The sequence below is a fragment of the Arachis ipaensis genome, chromosome B7 (genome assembly GCF_059453495.1).
Source record: "Arachis ipaensis isolate K30076 ecotype BB chromosome B7, ASM5945349v1, whole genome shotgun sequence".
Classification (NCBI taxonomy): domain Eukaryota; kingdom Viridiplantae; phylum Streptophyta; class Magnoliopsida; order Fabales; family Fabaceae; genus Arachis; species Arachis ipaensis.
The window spans coordinates 7,818,023-7,840,218 of record NC_142442.1 but is presented as its reverse complement, the minus strand read 5'-3'; the positions used below and the strand labels follow the sequence as shown (position 1 = coordinate 7,840,218).

Below are 22,196 nucleotides of genomic sequence, written 5' to 3'. Positions count from 1 at the left end.
ATTTTTTATTACTTAATATAAATTATAATTTCTATTTTCTTATCAGCTTGTTTTCACATTATTTCTGCATTTATTTCTTTCTTCACATAAATTGAACAATAAAATTGAACTCAATAAAAACTACATTGTTTGATTTAGAAATTCTTTTTCCTAACAGTATATTTTAGTATCAAATTTTCAATTAAGTCACACATACTTTTCTCTTTTATTTCTTCCTTATAATATCTCCTCCTTAGTGTCAAGTTTTTCTTCGCATTTCCTTCGGTTTTTTTTTTATGCTCAGTTTAAAGATTTCAAAAAATAAGTGTTGGAAATATATTATAATTATAACCCAAAAAATAAGTGTTCATCATCGTTCCTTGTTCCACAAACAAGGTTGCCATCTAGGCATAGACAGCAGCAAAAATGATTCCTGAAGCCCAAATTGGGAACATGCAGAGCAAGATCTTCAGTTCCTCAACTTGTGTCACAGTGCACAGTCTCCATGGATCATGGTAATAATCAATTTTGCTCTCAGCATCAGACACTATAGCTGCTTTATCGAGGCACCTACATTGCATTTAAAACAAAAAACAATTGGAGTTATAGAAGGTGCTGAGCAGGAAAACCTGTTCTGAAGTTAATTGGCCTGTGAAAAATAAAAAGGGCAAAAAGGAAGAATTCTAAAGCAGCTTGGAACACTTGAGCCATTATCAATTGCATATCACTACGTCCCTGCCAGATGAAATACCACACTGCCTCTTTTTAACTACTCTTTTTTCTTCCCTGTTCTTAGCTAATCCAAAATCTCATATCACTAACTGTCAGATGAAATACCACATTAGCATTTTGGCCCTTTTCATGTTCATTTATGATTTACTATTATAACTTTTTCTTATTGACTTTAAGTATTGTTCTTTACAGTTTCAAAAGAAAAAGAAAATAAAAAATAAATATTTAAATTAATTAAATAATAATAAATTATTAAAAGATTAGACTAAAAATTAAAAGAGAACTAGCATTTCTGGTATGAAAAAGTATTGGGAACAACATTTAATATATCATGTATTGCACGTTCACTCCTTCGATACAAAAATGAAGAATAATATAAAACTAAGATTTAATTATTTAAGCAGCATTAGCAAGAAGATTATCATTAGCAGAAGCACCATATGAATATTCATGTTTGACAGCCTTCAAAAGGAGACTATCATGTTCAAGTGCCATCTGAATCGGCAATGATCCAAGTCCGTTCGCCATGGCCAGAAGCATCTTCTTTGTTTCCTTCTTGAACTCATTCTTATCTATCCTCCCATTCATGTCGTGGTCAAATTGCACGAACAGCGATTCGTACACACGCGCCACCTCCTCGGGCTCGCGCTTCACATCCACGCCGAAGTGCGTCTCCATCACCCTCAGCCTCTGCAGTTCCTTCACCATCTCCTTGTAAGACAGAAAGCCATCTTTGTCCGCGTCCAGTTGAGCGAAGAGGTCGTTTACTGACGCGGAGAAGGCCTCCTCATCTTCAACGAAGTTGGCGATGGTGGTGCCGTCTATGATTTCTACGCTCATGGCTGGTGCTTGATTTTCAAAAATCAAAATCAGCTTAATTAGGGATTTTGTAATTGTAACAATAATTAGAACTTAGAAGAGAGACTAGTGAGACTTTTATGTTTTGTTTGATGAAAGGTGGGTCTAATTTAAAGGGTATTTATAGGAATAAGCAAACGTAATATCTTATTCTGAAATTGAATTTAGAAAAAGAAAAAGTATCTGTAATAAAGAATTTCCCTTTTTTAGTTGAAATCTGTTAATCTTTTAAATTTTAAATTTAAATTTTGATCCAAATCAAAACAAAATAAAAAATTGATACAATATAGATCGCAATCTTTTGAAATAAAATTAGATTAGATTGAAAAATTAATTTGTTGAATATGGTTTGGGATGGCGGTTATGAAGCATATACAGGAATGAAAAATGTGTTTGAGAATGTTCCCATCTCGCGTTGAAGAAACGCTTTTGATTTCTTTATTAATGTATTATTGTTCTCAATTCGCATGGTGTGACCGTTGTTTTGTTTTAGTTATAGATTTTGAATTTGAGTTAATTTAATCTAGAGAAAGCTTAGCTTGACGACCAAATTTAATTCAAGCTCAACTTTATATTATTCCTTTGTTCTTTTAATACAGGAGTAGCATTAGGACTTTATTTTTTTATTTTTTAATTATGGGAATCTTTTTTATTTCGTCAGTGTGCACACATTTAATTTTTTTGTTTCGGGAAGGTATTCTAGGATATCATATATATTCTTTGACGATCTTATTATCGCGAAGAACATTTCGTTTTAAATTATTCGATTCATCTGCATTTTAGGCTAACGGAAAATTGAACAGTTAATTTCTTTGGTTGAGTATTGGGAGACAAGCTAATTCAGATCCCCTAATTTAGTCAAATATATATCAAAAAAGTATTCTTTAGTCAAATAAATTGGGAACTTTTGGTAGAAATCAAAATTGTGTAGGCGTAAGTAAAACTTGTCCGTACCTTGCTGAATGCTGAGTTTAGTGGGCTTGATTGCATCTATTAAAAAAAAAAAAATCTAGGAAATAGCAATTTTGTTAAATTTTAGTTATGTAACCAGTAAAAAAAGTAAGTTATTGGATAAAATCTCATACCAATCTCACACCATTAAAATTATTTTGATAGTTATTTGATGATTACAAATCATAAAAATTGTTACCCCCTAAAATTTCTAAAAAAAAATATTGTGTATAGTACCATAGTATAATACCCCGATTCTTTAGTTGGATGTCAACGTGTCAAAAGTCAAAAGACCTTAGTCAATAGTCATCGGAGTAAAATGTGTGCAAACTTAATTTAATTTACTCCCGTTGATTGCCAATCAAATTTGAATGGTATTATTATTAAAAAAAAGTTACATGAACCGTTAATTATTTATAAAACTATTATTTATATAACCAAGTTAGCTGGATTCTGTGATTAACAGTAATTATATACAAATTAATTGTTCATGTAGTATTTGGGTTAATAAACGGATTTTCTTTAATTAATAAAAATGCTTTATTTTTTAAATTAAGGTCTACCGGTGTACCTAATATTAAGATAGTACTAATATTTTGGCAAACATAAACATGTGCAGATTCAGCCAATAGAATTCAACTAACTAGTTAATATTATTACTACCCACTGAATCCTCTCCTGCGTCGCGTCATTTGATGAATCAACGCAGCCGTTCGTCTGTCCTATGGTGATAATAGATATTTTTTTAATGATAAATTTAATGTTTTTTTTATTTTAAGTGGATGTTATTTTATTTTTAGAAAGATATTTTTTTGATTTTAGGGAATTTTTTTTTTTTAAGAATAATATATTTTTTTAAATAAAAATTGTTTCTTTTAGAAGGGTGACGTGAGGGCGAGAGCGCGGTACGATGGAAGATAGCCATGCAAGAGAGGAAGAGGCGACACCGACGATAAAAAAGGAAAAAGAAGATTAGAGTAGAGACATAACAAACAATAGTGTTAAGATTCTGATGTTTCAAATTAATTAAACATTTTTTTTAAATTTGATTTTTAAAATTAATCAAACATTTTTTAATCTGTTTTTTACCTTAAAAGTATAAACATTGTTCTCCTATACTTTTTCTATTATTTCATGCTAAAGTCATATAATTTGATTAGCAATAAAACAATTTTAACTAATATCTAAATAAGTTCGATCAATTAAGAAGTAATATTTTATTTATCACTTGTTTTATTAATTTATAAAATACTATTTCAAACAAGCATATTTGCGATGAAAACACACACATCCAATTCTTAACAAAACTGTTACTTTATGACTTTGGCCAATTGTTTTTGAGAATGCCCACTATAGATTCTTATATAGTGTATGTATTAAAAATATAACGATTAAATAATTGTTAAGGCTTAATGTTGCATTTGCTTGCTAGAAAAACGCGCATATCCTGGTCGACAAACTTTCTAGAGTATCTCAAAATCCAGGACTTAAAGTATAACAACGGTCGCAAAAAGGGAACTTTTTTTTATAACCGAATAAAATAAATTAATTATTTACCGAACTATGTATATTTAAATATTTATATTTTCTTTTTTATTATTATCTTAGTAATAATAACGAGATATTAATACGATTATTGCGTATATTTTAATTTATTGTTACCGTTAACAAGATAATAAGATTATATTTGTACTTTGTAGTATGATTTAGATCAATTTAAAAGATAAAATTTATATAATTTGTTATGATTTTTATGATATCAATTTGATATTTATTTTTTAATCAAATCTAATTTTGTTTTAAAAGATTGCTATGTATATTGTATTAATTTTTGCATTTATTTTGAATCTAATTTGATTGAAAGTATTGTGATTTGGATCAAAATTTAAAAAGATTAATAGATATTAACTAAAAAGAAAAAGATACATTCTTTAATTGAATTCTATTATTAAAGATAATAAGATATTGCGTTTGCTTACGGTGTAACCACCTTCTCCTTATTCCTATAAATACTTCAAATTAGACCCACCTTTCGTCAAACAAAGCAAAAAAGGCTCACTAATTTCTCTTCTAAGTTCTCATTATTGTTATAATTACAAAAATCTTAATTAAGCTGATTTTGATTTTTTGAATATCAACCACCAGCCATGAGCGTAGAAATCATAGACAGCACCACTATCACTAGTTTCGTGGAAGACGAGGAGGCCTTCTCCGCGTCAGTGAGCGACCTCTTTGCTGAACTGGATGCGGACAAAGACGGCTTCCTATCTTACACGGAGATGGTAAAGGAGCTCCAGAGGCTGAGGGTGATGGAGACGCCCTTCGGCGTGGACGTGACGCGCGATCCCGAGGAGGTGGCGCGTGTGTACGAGTCGCTGTTCGTGCAGTTTGACCACGACATGAATGGGAGAGTGGATGGGGATGAATTCAAGAAGGAAACAAAGAAGATGCTTCTGGCCATGGCGAATGGGCTTGGATCGTTGCCGGTTCAGATGGCACTTGAACATGATAGTCTACTCTTGAAGGCTGTCAAACGTGAATATTCCTGTGCTGCTGCTTCTACTAATAATAATCTTCTTGCTAATGCTGCTTAGTTTAATTAATTAAAACACTTGTTTTTGTTATTATTATTCATTACTAATCTAGCTTAGTGTCTTGTTCTTCTATTAGGTGTTTTTGTGATTTCATTATTATTCTTGTTTAATTTTTGTGCTTCTAATAGTGCACGTGACTACTCTTTCATATAATGTTACATACATACAAAGAAATCAAGTTTAAATTTCTTTTCTTGATAATTTAATTTTGATTTTGTTTTTTAAATTTAATTTAATTTTATTCAAAAGATTGCAATGTAAATTATATTTATTTGAATTTTTTATTTTTAGAGTATGTACGAGACAAAATTTGAATTACTAATATTTAGCTTAAGAGAAAGTATAATGGTTTAGGGTGTGTTTGGCAACCACGTTGAAAGAGAAAAAGCACGTTACAGCTTCTTGAACGCTTCCATTTTTGGTTTGGCTAATTTTTCTATTTATAAAGGCAAAAGTGATTTTGGTTACAAAATCACGTTTACAAGAAGCAAGAATTTCTAACTTCTGCGTTGCACTAACTGGCTTTTAGCCATTGACATTTAATCTTTATTTTTCTTTTACCAACTTTATCATTTATATATACTATTGTATTATTTATAGAATTCTTATTATTTTTCTCTACATGAGTTCTTTTTTTCTATTATTTATTATTTATATTTTTATTAATTTTTATTTGACATTATATATTTTTATAATGGTAATTTTTGTGTATTATATTTATTATTATCTTTTTATAATATAATTTATTGATCCCATTAGGTAAAATAAATTAAACAAAAAAATTAACCATAAATAATAATAATAGTAAAAAATTATAGCGTACTAAAAATACTAAAAATATACTATATAAAAATATATAAAAAATAAAATAAATTAAATATATATAAAAAAATAACATTATAATTTAATGTCACGTCCTTTTTAGTAATTATTTATCTAAAAGTGATTTTAACTAATATTATTCAAACAATATTTATTTTATCAAAATCAATTTTAGTATAAAATTGTCAAACATAAATCATGTTGACACAAACTTATTTCTATCCAAAATTAATTTTATAAAATCACTTTTATTCAAACTTAAGTTTTATCAACCACAATATAAACACACACCTAATTGTTAGCTTAAACAACTAATGGTCTAATTGTTAGATTAATCCAAGTTAGTTAGTTCTCTTTTTATTTTTTTGTGGACATAGGGTCTAAAGGCCCAAAAATAAAAAATAAAGATTGCTAATTCTCCAAAGGCCCAGTGTCATATATACGGTTTTCTGACCTAGAAAAAAGGTAAAGTTACGAGGCTCAAAGTATAGGTCCTAAGTTATCCTACAATTAAAACAATATATACACACAAAGGTGGTCATCGTTTAATTCAATTTCAACAATTATTTTGTGAGATTTTAGATACGCTAAGTTTTTGATAAGGGTAATAATGTGTTTTTGTTAAAATTAAACTTTAAAGTCCCATCATAATTATCACTGATATGTAAGTAGGACTGATAATATATACTTTACCTATAGATATTTAATTCGAACCAATTCGTTTGGATAGGGTTGTCTATCTTATTCGCTGTCCTAATATATTATATAATATATATGTAAATGTTATGCATGTAGTGAAGATTGTGAGTTCAAAATCTTTCTCTTATAAAAATTTAAAATAATCACTAAATTAGTTGATGATTATATTATTTGTAATTTTATGTTGAATTTTTTTAAAATTTTATTGTTTTTAATTTTAATTTGAACTTAATTTTTTATTTTTTATTTATTAATATATATAAAATTTGAAATGGTTGAATTTTATATTTATTTAAAATTTTTTTATTTTTCTGCGAGTTGGGTCGGATAGAATAAGGTTTAGAACTTTAGAGCATGGGTAGGGTTAAAGTTGAGATATTCTCAATCCGCGAGTAGAGTATGGTAAAATTTTAAAAAAAATTTTAATCCACGGATAATGTTAAGGTCGAGTCTAAATCCTATCCTACCTTATCCATTGCCAGCCTATATATTAGGTCCCGTGTTGATTTTTTGGTATTATGTATCAATTTAATTAGTATGTTTCTGTGGAAAGTTAATTTTTTTCATTATCAACATGAACAAATAGAACAATGGTAAATCTAAATTCAATTGGAGATAAATTCTTCAATTGAAAATTACATAAAGTTTTTTTTTTTTCATAGGACATACAGTTCTTTTAACATGTAGATTTTTTAACAAAATATACCTGTTGTCAGTTGACGAGTCAATAGATATGGCCATATGGAACATGGAGCACAAACTCTTTTTTTTTTTTTTTGGACAGGTGGAGCACAAACTTTATTTTTTTTTTTTTTTTTTGGTTTTCCACGGTATCCCCCAACCCGGCAGGTCAAGGACTAATCCGTCGCGGTACTGAGCTCCATTTAAGGGTTTGCCGCTGGCCAATGGATTGCTGCATGCACAAGGCGGGATTCGAACCCCCGACACTTGCTTAAGCGGACTAGTGAGCTAACCACTAGACCAACCCAACTTGGTTAGGAGCACAAACTTTATTTACTTTTACTTTTGTTGACGAAGACTATATACTCTGAAAGGCCCATTTTGACTTTGCATTGACCTGACGGAGAAAATACCAGCGAAATAATCTATTGTGATTGAACACCCCCCAATAATAATAATAATAATAATAATAATAATAATAATAATAATAGAAAATTTTACTCTCCTTTTATAAGAGATGTTAAAATGATATTTTTTTCTATATGTAAAATATATATTTTTTTCTTATAATTTTTTAAAAATTTTCTTTTTAATTCATTTTAATTTTTTTTGTGTTAACTAATATTAATTTTATCTATTTTTTTAAAAAAAATTATTTTTTACAAAAATATTCTTTAACAAAAATGTTATTTTTGTGTCATTAAATTTTACTTATCAAAATATTTTTTAATAAATTATTTTTTATTAATTAAATTGTATTTTTACTAAATTATTTTTTTCTAAGATACTCTTTAATAATCTTTTAATTATTAAATTGTGATTTTACCAAAATTTTCGTTAACAATTATTTTTATATTTTATTATTAATTTTTTAATATTAATATATATTATTTTAACATTAAATAAAAAAATCTTACCACTATTAATATGTATAACAATTAATATATATTGATATCAGAAAATAATTTTATCAAAATTTTTTATTTAATATTAAAATAATATATATTGATATCGAAAAATTAATAGTAAAGTATAAAAATAATTGTTAACGTAAATTTTGGTAAATTATAATTTAATAATTAAAAAATTATTGAAGGATATTTTAGAAAAAATAATTTAATTATTAAAATTTTAAAAAATATTTTAGTAAAATACAATTTAATCAATAAAAAATAATTTATTAAAAAGTATTTTGGTAAACAAAATTTAATGATAAAAATAAATTTTTTACTAAACAGTATTTATATAAAAAATAATTATTTTTTTTTTTAAATGAACAAAGTTAACTTTAGTTAACACAAAAAATTTAAAATGGATTAAAGAGAAAGTTTTTTAAAAGATATAAGGGAGAGAAATGTACATTTTATAAATAGAGGAGAGAAGAGTATTATTTTAGCATTTTTTAAGGGAGGAGAGTAAAATTCTCTAATAATAATTTATGGTCTATTCTACTGTGATTGCGGTTTAAATAAATAATATTACTATTTCTGATTAGAAAAAACAATGGTTCCATTTTAATTTTTTTCCTTTCCATGTTATAAAAATTACATAATACTAATTATTTTTTTAGTTAGACCCTTATTATTAAAGGGATTTATTGTCTTTTTGGTGAATTATTATCAAAGAGATGAGAGTTGAATATATGCGTCATGACTTTGTATTTTATTGTTATTATCTATACTACTAGTAATAGTATATTTAACTATTTATACATTGTAGTTTATGGCGTACGGCAAAAGAAAGAGCATGCATGTTGAAAACTCTTCTCTGTTTGAATCAAATTCTGGAATTTGGGAAAAATACAAATAATGGAAGAATATTAGTTGTACAATCGGGGTGGAGTTAGGCCTTATTGAAATGGGGTCAAATTAAAATATTTAGATATCTATTTTTAAATATTAGTCTCATAAGTATATATCTATGAAATAATAAATATACGTATAATTTACCCCTGTTAGTGAGGACGCATCAGACATTCAATGTAAAAAGAAATATTAAAGTTGTAAAATAATAAAAAATTTGTGTGCTATATTTCAAAAATTTATATGTTATATCAAAAAAATTTTATAATTTGTATGTTACAGAAAATGCAAAAGAGGAGAAATAGTATATATGTTCGACATATGCCCATATTTTTTTTACTGGGCTTATCCAATTTAATTAAATTTAGTTACAAAAATATTTATACATATAAGATATAAGATGACTCAAATTTATATTAACTAAATAATCAAGTGTAAAAAAAAAAAAAGGGAAGAGAGGCAACATAAAGAAACTTGTAAAAAAGAAAAGAGACTAGCAAATATGCAAAAAATAATTAAGAAGGGGCCAAAATGAAAAAAATAAGAGGGTCAAAATGAAAATATTAACTATTTACCATAAAAATATTAAAGTTTGGACTCATCATTATATAACTAATTAGATAATTAAAAAAATATTTATTCACGTATTCTTTTATTAATTTAAATTTTAAAATAAATAATTTTAGGATATAATATTAAAATTTTTATAATTAAAAAATTTAAAATTTGATAACTATTGAAAAAATAAAAATATTAGTGTACATAAAAATCGCTTATCATTTATTTATATATAAATATATGTATTATTTAATCTATTTTTAATTATATTTAAATTAAATGACTAATTTAATAATTAATTTTTAATATACATGTAATATAGTGACAAAAAATATCATAACACAAATAAAAAAAATATATATCTAACTAATAATGATCTAACTCAAAGGACTTTGGCCTTTTCATAAAGTCCCATCCACATCCAATGAGAATGAAGTAAACTTAAAATAATAAATTAAATAAAATCAAAGTAATTAGATCTTTTGAAAGAGTCCACATACACTATTACATGCCTTTTATTCTAATAACCATTTTCTTAGCTTCCTCTACCTTTTAGTAATAATAGAATAATAATAATTTTTGTTGGTGCTACTTTTAGCAGTGTTGATTAGCTATACCAATATATTTCCTAACAGGCTAATTTTTTTGGTTATAGAAGAGGGGTAGGTGTTGTATTCGGTTATGGAATGTGGGGGTACTACATTAAATTATGGGAAGGAAGAAATTGGACCCTTCGAATTTTTTGTTTTGAAAATTTTATAAGTAAATCGGAGGATCCGTTTTGCTTGTATACAAAATTCACATGGGAGAAATCGGACTGTGCGATATGTCTTCATCAAAACAGAAGGTCCGTTTTTTTTGTTGGTTTTTTTTATTTTTATTTCGTTATATTAGTCGTTGGGTCCGATTTCTGCTTGAGATGAATTTTTTTTTAATTTACAAAAAATCGGAAGTTCCGAGTTCCCATCAGCAACTCGCAGGGTCCGATTACTGAATTTCTGACACCACAGCCCAATAAAACTCCCCTCCTCTTCATATCTGCATCCTACACTAACGATCCCTCCATAATAAAATTAATTTGCGTTCCTAACAAACACGTTTAATTTCAACGGCATACCACACCTAATCTCCCACCCCAAGTGTAAAACGGAGAATAAAGTCATTAAAGTCTGAAAAATCTAGAAATAAACTATAGTTTCCACGCCTTACGAAATTCCCCATGAAATTACCAATTTACCAATAATATATATAGTCAACAAAAAAATAATACTAAAATTCACTTGACTCATTCTTGATTCATATATATACAACGCACAAATCTCCCTACATACATAATCAACACACAATTATTCCACAAACACATACATAGCTAAGTAGTAGCTAAAATTTCTTTTGCTTCTTCAAATTATATATATATATATCAATAATCATGAGCATGACGAAGGTAGTAAGATCACTTTGCAATGATTAATTACTAAATTAAATTACATATGCTAGCTGGCTATATATATGTGCATGCAATTTTATTTCTAACAATATCCTATGCTACATATATGCAGAAAATAGTAATCCAGGTGCACAATATGGGAAGTGACAAATGCAGAAGTAAAGCCATGAAAATTGCTGCAGTGTGCCAAGGTACGTGTGTGTGTCTATATATATCTATTGAACATAATGGATTCATCCAATATCCGTACCTCTATGTTTCGTATTTAGCTTTTCTATGTTTTCATAATATTACTTTTTAAGGTTGATCACGTTTAATTTTTTCATGAAATTACTTATTAAACTACTCTTTCATTTTAGTCCATAACAACAATAAAAAATTCGTGTGGTCCACAAATTCAACCCAACAGAATACATAAATTCAGTTACAATTTTTGTCTTTATTATTTTATCTTATCTTATCTTTAGTTATTCTTATCTTATCTTTATTTGCTTTTATCTTTCTTAGGCCAATGCTCTATATATATTTAGTTTTACCTTCATAATACAATTTAATTCAATCAATCAAGAAATATAAGTATAATATTCTTCCTCTATTCTTTTCTTATTTTTTTCACAATTTTATCATTACTTACTTACTTTAAAAAATTTAAAGTACATATTTAAATAGGTCTCTAAATAATTTTATGTCAAATGATTTGTCCTAAAAAAATTTAATTATATTGAGATTCTTTAATTTCACAAAAATAAGATATATAAATTCCTATTTTGGTTAAATTCGTATTTTTATTTAGATAAATAGATCTTTAAAAATATATTAAAAGGACCTATATATATATCTTATTTTTATAAAATTTAAGAATTTTTTGGAAGACAAAAATGTCTAACACAAAATTTTTAGGGATCTATTTGAGTATATATTAAAAAATTTAAGTTAATAAGTATGGATCGGACTAAATAGTTATATACATACCTAACACATTTTTTTGTACAAAAATATATTTTTAAACTAGTAGTGTAAATCTTTTTATATATAGTTAAACTTTCTTTCTTTTTCCTTTTTGTTTTGTTTTATATTTATTTTTTTTTTTTATGATTAAGAAAGATCAATAAACTCTTAATCTTTTTAGTCATGCTATGTAGGACAAATTTGATATACAGTTATGTGTAAAGGAAAAATATAGGTAAACCCAGCTTTAAACAACTGCAATTAATACTTGTTGATTTTATATTTTTTCAAAAATAAAATTTAAATAATTATTAATTAATGACAATTTAAATAATAAAAATTATTAATTAATGATAAATTAGTAAATAATTGACTGATTGGGTGTTGGTTATCTAGCGGATCGGAGTTCAAAAATGTAGCCAATTTACATTCATAAAATAATAAACAATGATCGAATTTCTAATAATAAATTGTTACAGGTGTAGAATCAGTGGCAGTAGAAGGCGAAAGCAAAGACCAATTAGTGGTAACTGGAGATGGAGTTGACTCAGTTTGTTTGACTAATCAGATTAGGAAGAAGTTCCGGGGTGCTTCCATTATAAGTGTTGAAGATGTGAAAAAAGAACAAGAACCACAAACTGAAGAACCATCTTTTACTACTTATCATCATCATTATGATTACTATCGTCCACCCCCATATTATCCCTCATGCTACGTCTATGATTCATACCCCAATAGTTCCTTCTTCTTCTAATTAATATTATCAATTAGCTTATTATTGTTGTCATTCTCAACGGTCAAAGACTTCATTTCTATACATCAAAGGGGTGAATCCATGCATCTATACTATACTATACTATATATACACATATATAACTTGTGTGTATAAACAATTTTCATATATAGTATAATAATATCATGTGTTATACATGATGTTTGTGGTGTAATATTCTCCCTTTAATTTTCTTTGTAATCCTTTTACCATCTAGCTATAGCTATAGCTAGTGTAAGAAATGTAATGAAATAGATGCACTTTATTTTCTATAAATTTATTATTATAGTATCAGAGTTCATAGAATTTTGCTGGTACTCACCATAATCAAAACCTTCAATCCAAATAACCAATCTTCTTTTTCTTCTGTCTCACCTACAATAGAAGAATCCACTCACTAGCCATATTTTTTTCCAAGACCCAATCAGTCTTTTCTACATATATTAGGCTATGTTTGAAATTGAGAATAAGATCGAGAAACAAAAATTAAATGATTGATATTAAAAAATTGAGACTAAATTAAGTCTTTATGTTATATTTAATGTAAATTGTATTATATTGAATTATATTTGATTTAAGATAAATATAAAAATTGAACGATAGATTTAGAATTTGAAAAGTTAAATAAGAATATTTTTAAAAAAAAATATTATCAGAATTTTAGTCTTTAGCCTCAAAAATTTTAATCTCCTCCTATTCCACTTTCTAAAAGTACTAAAAAGACTAAAATTTTAGTTTCAGTTTCAGTACCAATCTTTAAAACAAAGATCAAGATCTTCTAAAATGAAAAAATTGGTAAAGTAGTAAAGTGAGGAGTTAATCACTCTTAAATTAAGATAGTGGGGCACACATTTCTTAAAAATTTCAAATCAATAGTAATTAATCCCTCGGTTTATCACTTTATCAACTTTCTCACTTTAGAGGATCTAAATTCTAAAAACAAACACTACATTTAGAGTGAAAATTCTACTTCAGTCTTTGTCATTCACGCCCTCAAAAAAATAACTACCATTTCTAAAGTAGTTCATTTTCTATAATAGTAATTTTCAAAAATAAATTTGGGTTTCTCACTGGCATTGTTATCTTCTTTCTCTTATAATCATTTCTTTTCAGTTTGAGAGAGAAGTAATAACTTGATCGTCTTATAGTTTTTTTTTTTTTATCATTTAAATTGTCATTTATCTCACAACTACTTTTTCAATCTGAATAGATTTTTATGAGTGATCTTTTCAGTTTAGTCTTCTTCGTATAACAGAATTACAAAAAAAAAAAGTGTACGTACTAAAATAAGATATTTATTCTGTCACAAAAATTTTTACTTATCTGAAGACCTTATGGAAGGAACGGGTCTGAAAAATTCAAAGCCCTCTTGATATACACATGCCTAACAAAGAATCACTGGATCCAATATTTCATCATCCAATTTCTAAAGAGACTCAACAAATGCCTTTCAGTATTCAAGTAAGATAAATTTTTAAAATCTAATATAAATTTTTAAAATCTAATATAAGCAATATTAGTTAAAAAGAAAAAATAATAAATTCAAGTAAGATAAATTTGTAAATTTTGAATGATAAAAATAATTTACATTATTTATATGTCACAATATAAATATATCAAATCAAAAGCTCTTATTTACTCATATATATATAGCCACTTGTATATTTTATCCCTTCAGGCCTTCCTTACACAGAAAAGCATCGGTGTATTTGAATTAAGCAACGCAAATAGAACATATGAGAAGTACATAATAACGAGGAAAAAAATAGCATGTTCTCCAATAATTTTGATGTACTTTAAAAGTTAATAACGTACATCATGCTATATATAGTTCTACGGTCCCTATTCTACTACTCTAAGCTAAAAAAGTCCACCTTCTTTAGTATGATGCACATGCTAATTAAACTTTTATATTAATTATTATTATTTTCACAATTCGATAATATTCATGCTAATTCCACACCGTATGCTTAATTAAAAGAGGGCATGGCATGGCAGAACATAAATAACCAATCTTTTGTTTTCCACATGCAATATTCAGAAACAATCATTTTAGATAACGTGGTTCATCAAGAATAAGAGATAATTAATTAGTATATAAAACCTGTAAAGGTTGTGTAGATTAGTAAATTTTCAACATGATTAATACTATTTTGTGACTAAAATTTTATTTTGGTTCCTAAGATTCACGTGATTATTCAATTTGGTTCTTAAAATTTAAAATTATCTATATTAATCATCCAGATTTAAGTTTGGGCACCAATATAGTCTCTCGACTCTTTTCGACAATGATTAGGTAAACAGAGTGCTGAGATGACACTTTTTTTACCATGCTGGATGATGAGTAAACAACGTCGTTTGCACTTGCGCTCAAACAAGTCAGAAATGAAAAATAGTAGAGGTAGAGAAAAAGAATACTTTATTTTGGGTTTTCATCGTTTCTTCTCACTTCGTATACAAAGCGACAACATTTCTGACTTGTTTGGGTACCAAGGATAAATGACATCGTTTACTCATCATCCAGCGTGGCAGGGAGAGTGCCATCTCAGCATTCTGTTTGTCTAGTCATCGTCAGAAAGAATCGAAGAATCACATTGGTGCTCGAATTTAAATCTGGAGAACTAGCATAGATAATTTTATATTTCGGAGACTAAAATGGATAATCGCATAAATTTCAGGAACCAAAATAGAGATTTAGTCTTATTTTGCACAGGAAGCATTATATTTAATTTGTAAGATTGTTTTAAAGATTTATATTTAATAAAAATTTTAAATTATTTCACATAATCTCGTATAAATTTATATGAATACTATTATTACAATTCAGCTTTTGAATTGGAACCAAAAACAACTGTCCAAAAACGTCTTTTTAGGCATTTCAAAAATTTCAACCCATAAAAGACATAATTTATGTCAAATTCACGCAGATTTTGTATACATCTTGTATAAATCTATCTAGATTTTTTTATAAATTTTCTTTTAAACACTATAAAAAATTTAATATGTATTTGTAATTTTTATATCTCTTAGATTATTTATTTATTACTGATTTGAATATGAAAATCTCTAGTAAGTATATTCCATTGGAGTGAGAGCCTCTTGAATGTAAAATTAACATTTTCAAAATAAATTAGTGGTTCACAATTTCAAATAATTATTAACATTTTGTTTTTTTGGGTATTGACATAATTATGAACACTTGTACAAATGTATGGTTAAACACAGCTATAGAGAGATGTGGACTTTTCTTCCTGAGGGGGTAGAGTGTGAGTGTGACAATCCCAAGAGATGCAGAGTTTTTTTTTTGTTTTTTTTTTGGGATCAATTTTAACTTTAAAATTGATTTGGACCACCAATGATGGATTATGTGACACCTTTATTCCAGGCCTATTAATTAATGCCTTTGTTTTTTTTTTCTTTTTTTTTCATCCCTCAGATATCTTTTAATTTCTTAGCCTGAAAATTTTGGCACTTGAGAACTTTCTTCAAAGCAAAAAATTCAGAAATAAACTTGGTTTCATCATAGTGATGCTGTTATTATTATTATTATTATTATTATAAAGGCTATTAATGTTTACCAAAGCTTTAATTTAGAAGATAAGTTAAATCCTTTATTTTATTGCATAGAAAGAGAGGCCTAATCAAGAGTGTATGTGCATTAAGTAATAAGCAACCCTAATTCTCAAATTAGCATGCAGATTATTTGATCCGTACCATGTTCCTGTGCTTAGCTAAAGACAAGCAATAATCAATCATAACATTTTAATAATACCAAAAAGGAAAAGAATCATAGCATTCTAAGATCAAGTTAAATCAATGTTGCTTTAAATAACTATTACACCACATGTTTAATACTTTTTGCAACTTTGTAAAACCTAAACTATATGTGAAAATTTTCAGACTACTTCATTCCTTTATTATTATTATTATTTGATTAATTCTACTCAAAAAATTATAGTAATTTTTTATGGTTCCAACTTTTTTTTTAATTCTAAAATTCCTCATAAAAAGCACTGCACACCACATAAGAAACTTGCCATATGAAGTATAAGCATTTCACATATTTGAACTTTTGCCACTAAATTAGTTTCATTCCAAAATCATGAAACAATCTAAGCACAAAAACATTGCAAAAAATTGACATTAAAGAAGAATCCTTAAGGGAAAAATAAAATAAAATAAAATAAAATTGTATATATGCTAAACCTGTCCCCAAAATAACTGGCATCACCTAAAGTAACCTAAAAAAAAAGCAGCTATCCTTAAAGGACAGAAGAAGAAGAAGAAAAAAGAAACAGTAACAGTAGTACTAGTAACCAGAAAGGAATAAAAGAGAGTACATAACCCCAGCATCAAGCAAAGCTTTTTTAGAAGCCTATCCTCTACAAGCCATGTGCAAAAAGTATATATGCAAAAAAAAGCAATAAAAACATTGCACTTAAATCCATATATCCTTCTTCTTTTTTTATTTTTTTTCTTTTTAACTTTCCAGCTTCTATTATTTTTTCCTTGATTTAGAGCCAGCATTCCAGCTCTGCAAATCCCTGCATATAGATCCCGATCATATTCAATTCTAGCTAACATGTGATTTCACCATATTATATGATAAAGTTAGTAACAATAATAAGTGTCTTTCAAGTTTTGGTGTACATAATAAGAAAATATTAAGACTAAGATTACATTATTATTACAGAGGACAAAGTGGTTCTTGACCATAAAAGAGTTAAAAACGACACCATCCTTCCTTTGTGATAATGGATAAGGACCGAATTAAGTGTTTACTAGAAAAGAAAAAGTTACGTTGTTCTAAACAATGTGACTTACTTTGTAAATCGTAAAATAATTATTAAAGTGAAGGACCGAAATTCTTAATCATAAATATTTATGAAGGAGAGAGTAAATGAGATAGCAGATTGTTGTAAGCTATAAATACAACTTTATTTATTTTTGTCTAATATTGTGAGGACAAGTGAGAATGTAGCTTGGCCTTTATCACTTTACTATCTAATAATGTAGAAATGCTAAAGTTAGTAGCATCATCCTCTATATGCTATATCTTTGCATTGTCCATATTAATATAAATCTCATTCTTATTTCTTCTGATCTCTTCTCAAATTCATAAAGCTAGTAAGATATGGGTTTTACTGGAGAATTGGTAAGAAGTGTCTTCTCCAGAAACCGTTCTGCTGCATCATATGAAAGCAAAGTGAGTCTCTCAAAAATGCTATCTATTTATATATATATATATATATATATATATATATATATATATATATATATATATATATATATATATATATATATATATATATGCTGCAAGAATTCTTGATCATATCACAAATTTTGTTACTTTTTCTCAGGGTAGGCGAAATTCGACAGAAAATCGAAGATGGGGTTCTGTTAGATCATACCTGTGTGGAAATGAATTCAATTCAGTTGTGGCAGAGGAGGATTCAGCTTCACTTAAGAGTTCTGAAGTTACAGTTACACAACCAATAATACAAGAGAACTTGAGTGATAGAGAAGATGCTAAAAGTGAAGAAACTGTGGAGAATGTAATAGAACAAGAAGAAATGCCAATTTCAAGTAGTTCTACATTCTTGAGTGAAGAAGCAGCAGCAATTCGGATTCAATCAGCATATAGAAGCTTTCTGGTTAGCTCAACAAACTTCAATTACATCAATTTGCATATATTCACATCAGTTACATCAATAAATTCACTATTTATGTGATGCATAGTGTTTTTTTCTTCTTCTTATGATTAGTGTGCTGTAAATTTCAGTTAAGGCGTCGAAACGATGAAATTGGAACCAATAATGGTGAAGTTCAGCTCAATTTAGTAACTGAAAGTCCAGATAGAAAGTCCATGGGAACATCAATTGAAGTTCAAACTGCAAATTCGGCTGAAATTTTCTCGGTTGAAGGCGAAAAATTGAGCATTTACCAGCATATTCATCGCCGGACAAGGAGTCATATAACAAAGCAGAAGGTATAACAGAAGACAATGTTAAATTCACGAAACTAGCAAGTAGCAGCTCATGATTTTGTTAGAAGAAAAACAACTAACTTTAGTTCACTTGAAATGTTGTCATAAATTTAAAGACTTGAATTCAGATTAAGCTTAAATAATTCACCAAAGCTCATCTTATTCTTGCATTAATAAAAAAGTGTTAAAAGAGTGATTGAAGGTGCTAAGCTTATCAATTTAGCTATAACTCGCCATCAATCGAATTCTGTTAACTAGCATAGTTCATGAGATTTTCAGGAAGAATGGGATGATAGCACTGTGAGTAGCTATGTATCGAAAATGCGAATGCAGAACAGAATGGAGGCATCAACCAGAAGAGAAAGAGCACTAGCTTATGCTTTCTCTCAACAGGTAAACATCTTAAAACTATTTGCATAGAAGGAATGGATAGTGCAGAAATCAAAACATTGGTTCTGGTTAATGCAGCTAAGAATCTGTTCAAAGAGAAGACCAACAAAATACAACAGCATTGAATCGAATATGAGCTGGAGCTGGCTCGAACGATGGATGGCAACACGTGTTCCAGACACTGCTGCATTATCTGTTGAAAGCCATGCTTTGAAGCAGCATGATCCTCTTAATAGTAATTTCACAATCAAGACTAGATTCTTGGATGCTGCTTCTGGGGAAGAAAAAGAGAGCTGTGGTTCGAATGAAGTGCTGCCTCATTTCGATAGCTATTCAGTAAATTCAAGAGAAGAAAATTGTAGCATCAAATCACCAAGATCAAAGACCAACTTCAAAGCTAGGAGAACTGTGTCAAGGCGAAAAACAGTGCCAAGCTATCAGTTCCTTGAAGAACAGCCAAAGGTTTATAGTTTTGGAATCTTTAGCATATCTATGATTCATGATTTTCCTTCCTCATTGACTTTTAAATTCTTAGATCAATCACCAACACTAAAAGCTATGGCTTCTTTTGGATGTACAACTTGATTTTCTTATATAGTTTATCAGAAATGCATCGATATGTTGCTTGTTCGTTGATTCCTTCAATCGTCTAAATATACTTTTATCGTTTTGCAGGTATGCAAGAAAGAAGGCTCAAACAATGCAAGCAAGGATGTTAAGCAAAAACCAAAAGCAAGTAGAAAGGAAGATGAAACTGAAACTGAAACTTGGCATTCCTAAAAGCTTCAAAATCCCAATGAGTAACTTCTAACATTAATCTGCTAAATAAAGTCATGTGTCTAGTACTTAAGATTTGGTGTAAGCTCTGCATAAATGGTTGGATTCTCTGTGTAGATTTTGTTGATTCATCTTGTGTCTTGTGTGTACAATTTCTCTTCAGTATAGTGCCTCAAATGCATGGAAAGAGATGTTTGTTCCAACTTCCAATGACTTAGGAAGTTATATTATATCCATTCTTAAGCAATAAAAGCAATATATATAAAGAAAATTGCTTGCATAATATAGTTTTTCCTTTCTTGGTAAGACACATTACACACAAATAATTTTGCTACCAAGAAAGAAGAATGCTAAATATTAAAGATCCCACTTTGCATACAATGTCACACAAAAGCAGAACATGTAAATCCAATGAGGTGGACTATTTTCATATCATAAAATAAATCATAACAATAATTTTTCTGTTATTGGAAAAACAGGTAACTGCACTGTAAATAATTATGTTTCAGTTCAAATATTTAATATCCTTACAGAAGGGAGGAGTGAATACAAACTATACAAAGTACTTAAGAGTTTGAGCAGAATGTGCATATATATTGTTCAGCAGTAACTAACTTGGATCCAAAAGAGGTTGATCCAGTAAAACGGGGTTGGTACCTGCAAAAAACTCGACGATCAAGTCAGTTATCGCCCAGAAAATATAAGGATTAAGGAAAAATTGTATCCCTCAGAGTGGATGTTCCATAGAATTCAATCAGCATGCCAGAAGAGGAAGCATTGCCTTTCAATTATAGTTATGGCAGTTAGTAAATTTTCTCTTATAAAAAATAACATTATTTCTTTCTCTATAAAAGTTATTATGGCATTATCATCGAGTATCCTTTATTTTAGAGGACTCAAATAAGAAGTATGTGGATGAATGGAAAGGTTTTGTCGAGCCCCCAAAATTTTGATGGCATCAAATGTAATCTTAAATTGAAGCATAGTAACTAATTAGCATGTCAATAAGCATAAAACTCATCTGGCATGGCTGTCTTTTATGTTATTTGTATAAAAACTTTAACTCAGTTGAAATATACAAATAAGAGAGAGTTTAAAGTTTAAAATTCAAAATATAGGATAAATATTAATTACAATAGAATAAGATGTAAATAATAATTTAACTTGCCATGCCGATGATTAGTTTAAAAGTGATAACTATTAAATTTTCAAGAACAAACATTTTTTATATATGTAATGAACAACAAAAATAATTTGTATTTTATAGAAATTAATTTTTAAATAATTTTTTCATCGATATAATACATCAAAATAGATGATTAAGTCGATGGTAGGTGTAATGCATTATTTTTCGCAACATATAAAATGTCTTTTATATCAGAAAAAATTGGAAACGGATCCTCTGAAGTGGAAAAAACACTTGAAAAAATAAAGTGTGATCTTTTACTTTTAATTTTTAAGTGAGACCAAAATTAAATAGAAGAGAGAAAGCAATGAAAGGTTAGATTATACACTAGATAGCATCCAGTTTTTTTTTTTTCACTGGAGAAAATTTATTTTCGAAAAAATTTCGCATAAAAACATGTCACAATATACCGTGTATGTCCATTTAGAATATGGAAATTACTAATTGTAAATTCATATTCAAATTTCCAAAATTTATAGGCTAATTTTTTTGATAATGGATTGAAGAGGTGTGTTTTACATCGTTATAGAGAATTAGTGTATTTTTTATGAATATGGAGATAATTTTTGTTTAAATTAAAAACTACAAATTAAAGGCTTAAATTTGGGTGAGAATAAAAAATTGAGGATCAAATTTTGGGTAGAGTAAAAAATTGAAGATTAATTTTGAGTAGAAATAAAAAATTGAGGGTAAGATTTTACGTAAAAAAAACAAAAAAAAATTTCAGAAAATCTAAATCGAAAGATTCTATATACATGTTCAAAAATTTTTTAATATCAAAATATAAATTTAAAGGTTAAATTTATAAATTTAAAAAATAAAATAAAATGCATATAAAAAAAAATATACTAACTATTCATATTATTAAACAACATCAGCTGTACTCCAACACAAAATAAAAAGCGAAATTTATAAGCATGTATTTTATTTTTATTTTTATTTCTTAGTAAAATACTAAAATTACAATCCCAATCTTTAGGTATATAGTACAATCTAAATAGCTCAATTATTGAT

At 27.6% G+C, this 22,196-nt stretch overlaps 4 protein-coding genes across 5 annotated transcripts; 3 read left to right on the top strand and 1 right to left on the bottom strand.

Moving 5' to 3' along the window:
- Window positions 1–1,011: 1,011 nt before the first annotated feature.
- LOC107608361 (uncharacterized) lies at window positions 1,012–1,643 on the bottom strand. Its single transcript, XM_016310169.3, has one exon. It carries the CDS (start codon window positions 1,549–1,551, stop codon window positions 1,108–1,110), a length of 444 nt encoding a protein of 147 aa, XP_016165655.1. The 5' UTR covers window positions 1,552–1,643; the 3' UTR covers window positions 1,012–1,107.
- Window positions 1,644–4,667: 3,024 nt separating this feature from the next.
- On the top strand, window positions 4,668–5,114 carry LOC107608591 (uncharacterized). Its single transcript, XM_016310337.3, has one exon. The coding sequence runs from the start codon at window positions 4,668–4,670 to the stop codon at window positions 5,112–5,114; it is 447 nt and encodes a 148-aa protein (XP_016165823.1).
- A 5,903-nt stretch (window positions 5,115–11,017) lies between these two features.
- LOC148550266 (heavy metal-associated isoprenylated plant protein 47-like) lies at window positions 11,018–13,045 on the top strand. Of its 2 annotated transcripts, XM_088494001.1 has the most exons (3): window positions 11,018–11,120; window positions 11,236–11,314; window positions 12,551–13,045. In XM_088494001.1, the coding sequence occupies exons 1-3, from the start codon at window positions 11,106–11,108 to the stop codon at window positions 12,823–12,825; spliced, it is 369 nt and encodes a 122-aa protein (XP_088350127.1). In that variant the 5' UTR covers window positions 11,018–11,105; the 3' UTR covers window positions 12,826–13,045. The 2 variants fall into 2 exon arrangements, with proteins under 2 accessions (XP_088350127.1, XP_088350126.1); XM_088494000.1 differs by lacking the exon at window positions 11,018–11,120 and having other exon boundaries at window positions 11,136–11,314.
- A 4,753-nt stretch (window positions 13,046–17,798) lies between these two features.
- IQD33 (IQ-domain 33) lies at window positions 17,799–20,267 on the top strand. The gene is made up of 6 exons (XM_016309916.3): window positions 17,799–18,049; window positions 18,204–18,497; window positions 18,626–18,832; window positions 19,109–19,222; window positions 19,298–19,681; window positions 19,895–20,267. The coding sequence occupies exons 1-6, from the start codon at window positions 17,978–17,980 to the stop codon at window positions 19,997–19,999; spliced, it is 1,176 nt and encodes a 391-aa protein (XP_016165402.1). The 5' UTR covers window positions 17,799–17,977; the 3' UTR covers window positions 20,000–20,267.
- The last annotated feature ends 1,929 nt before the right edge of the window (window positions 20,268–22,196 follow it).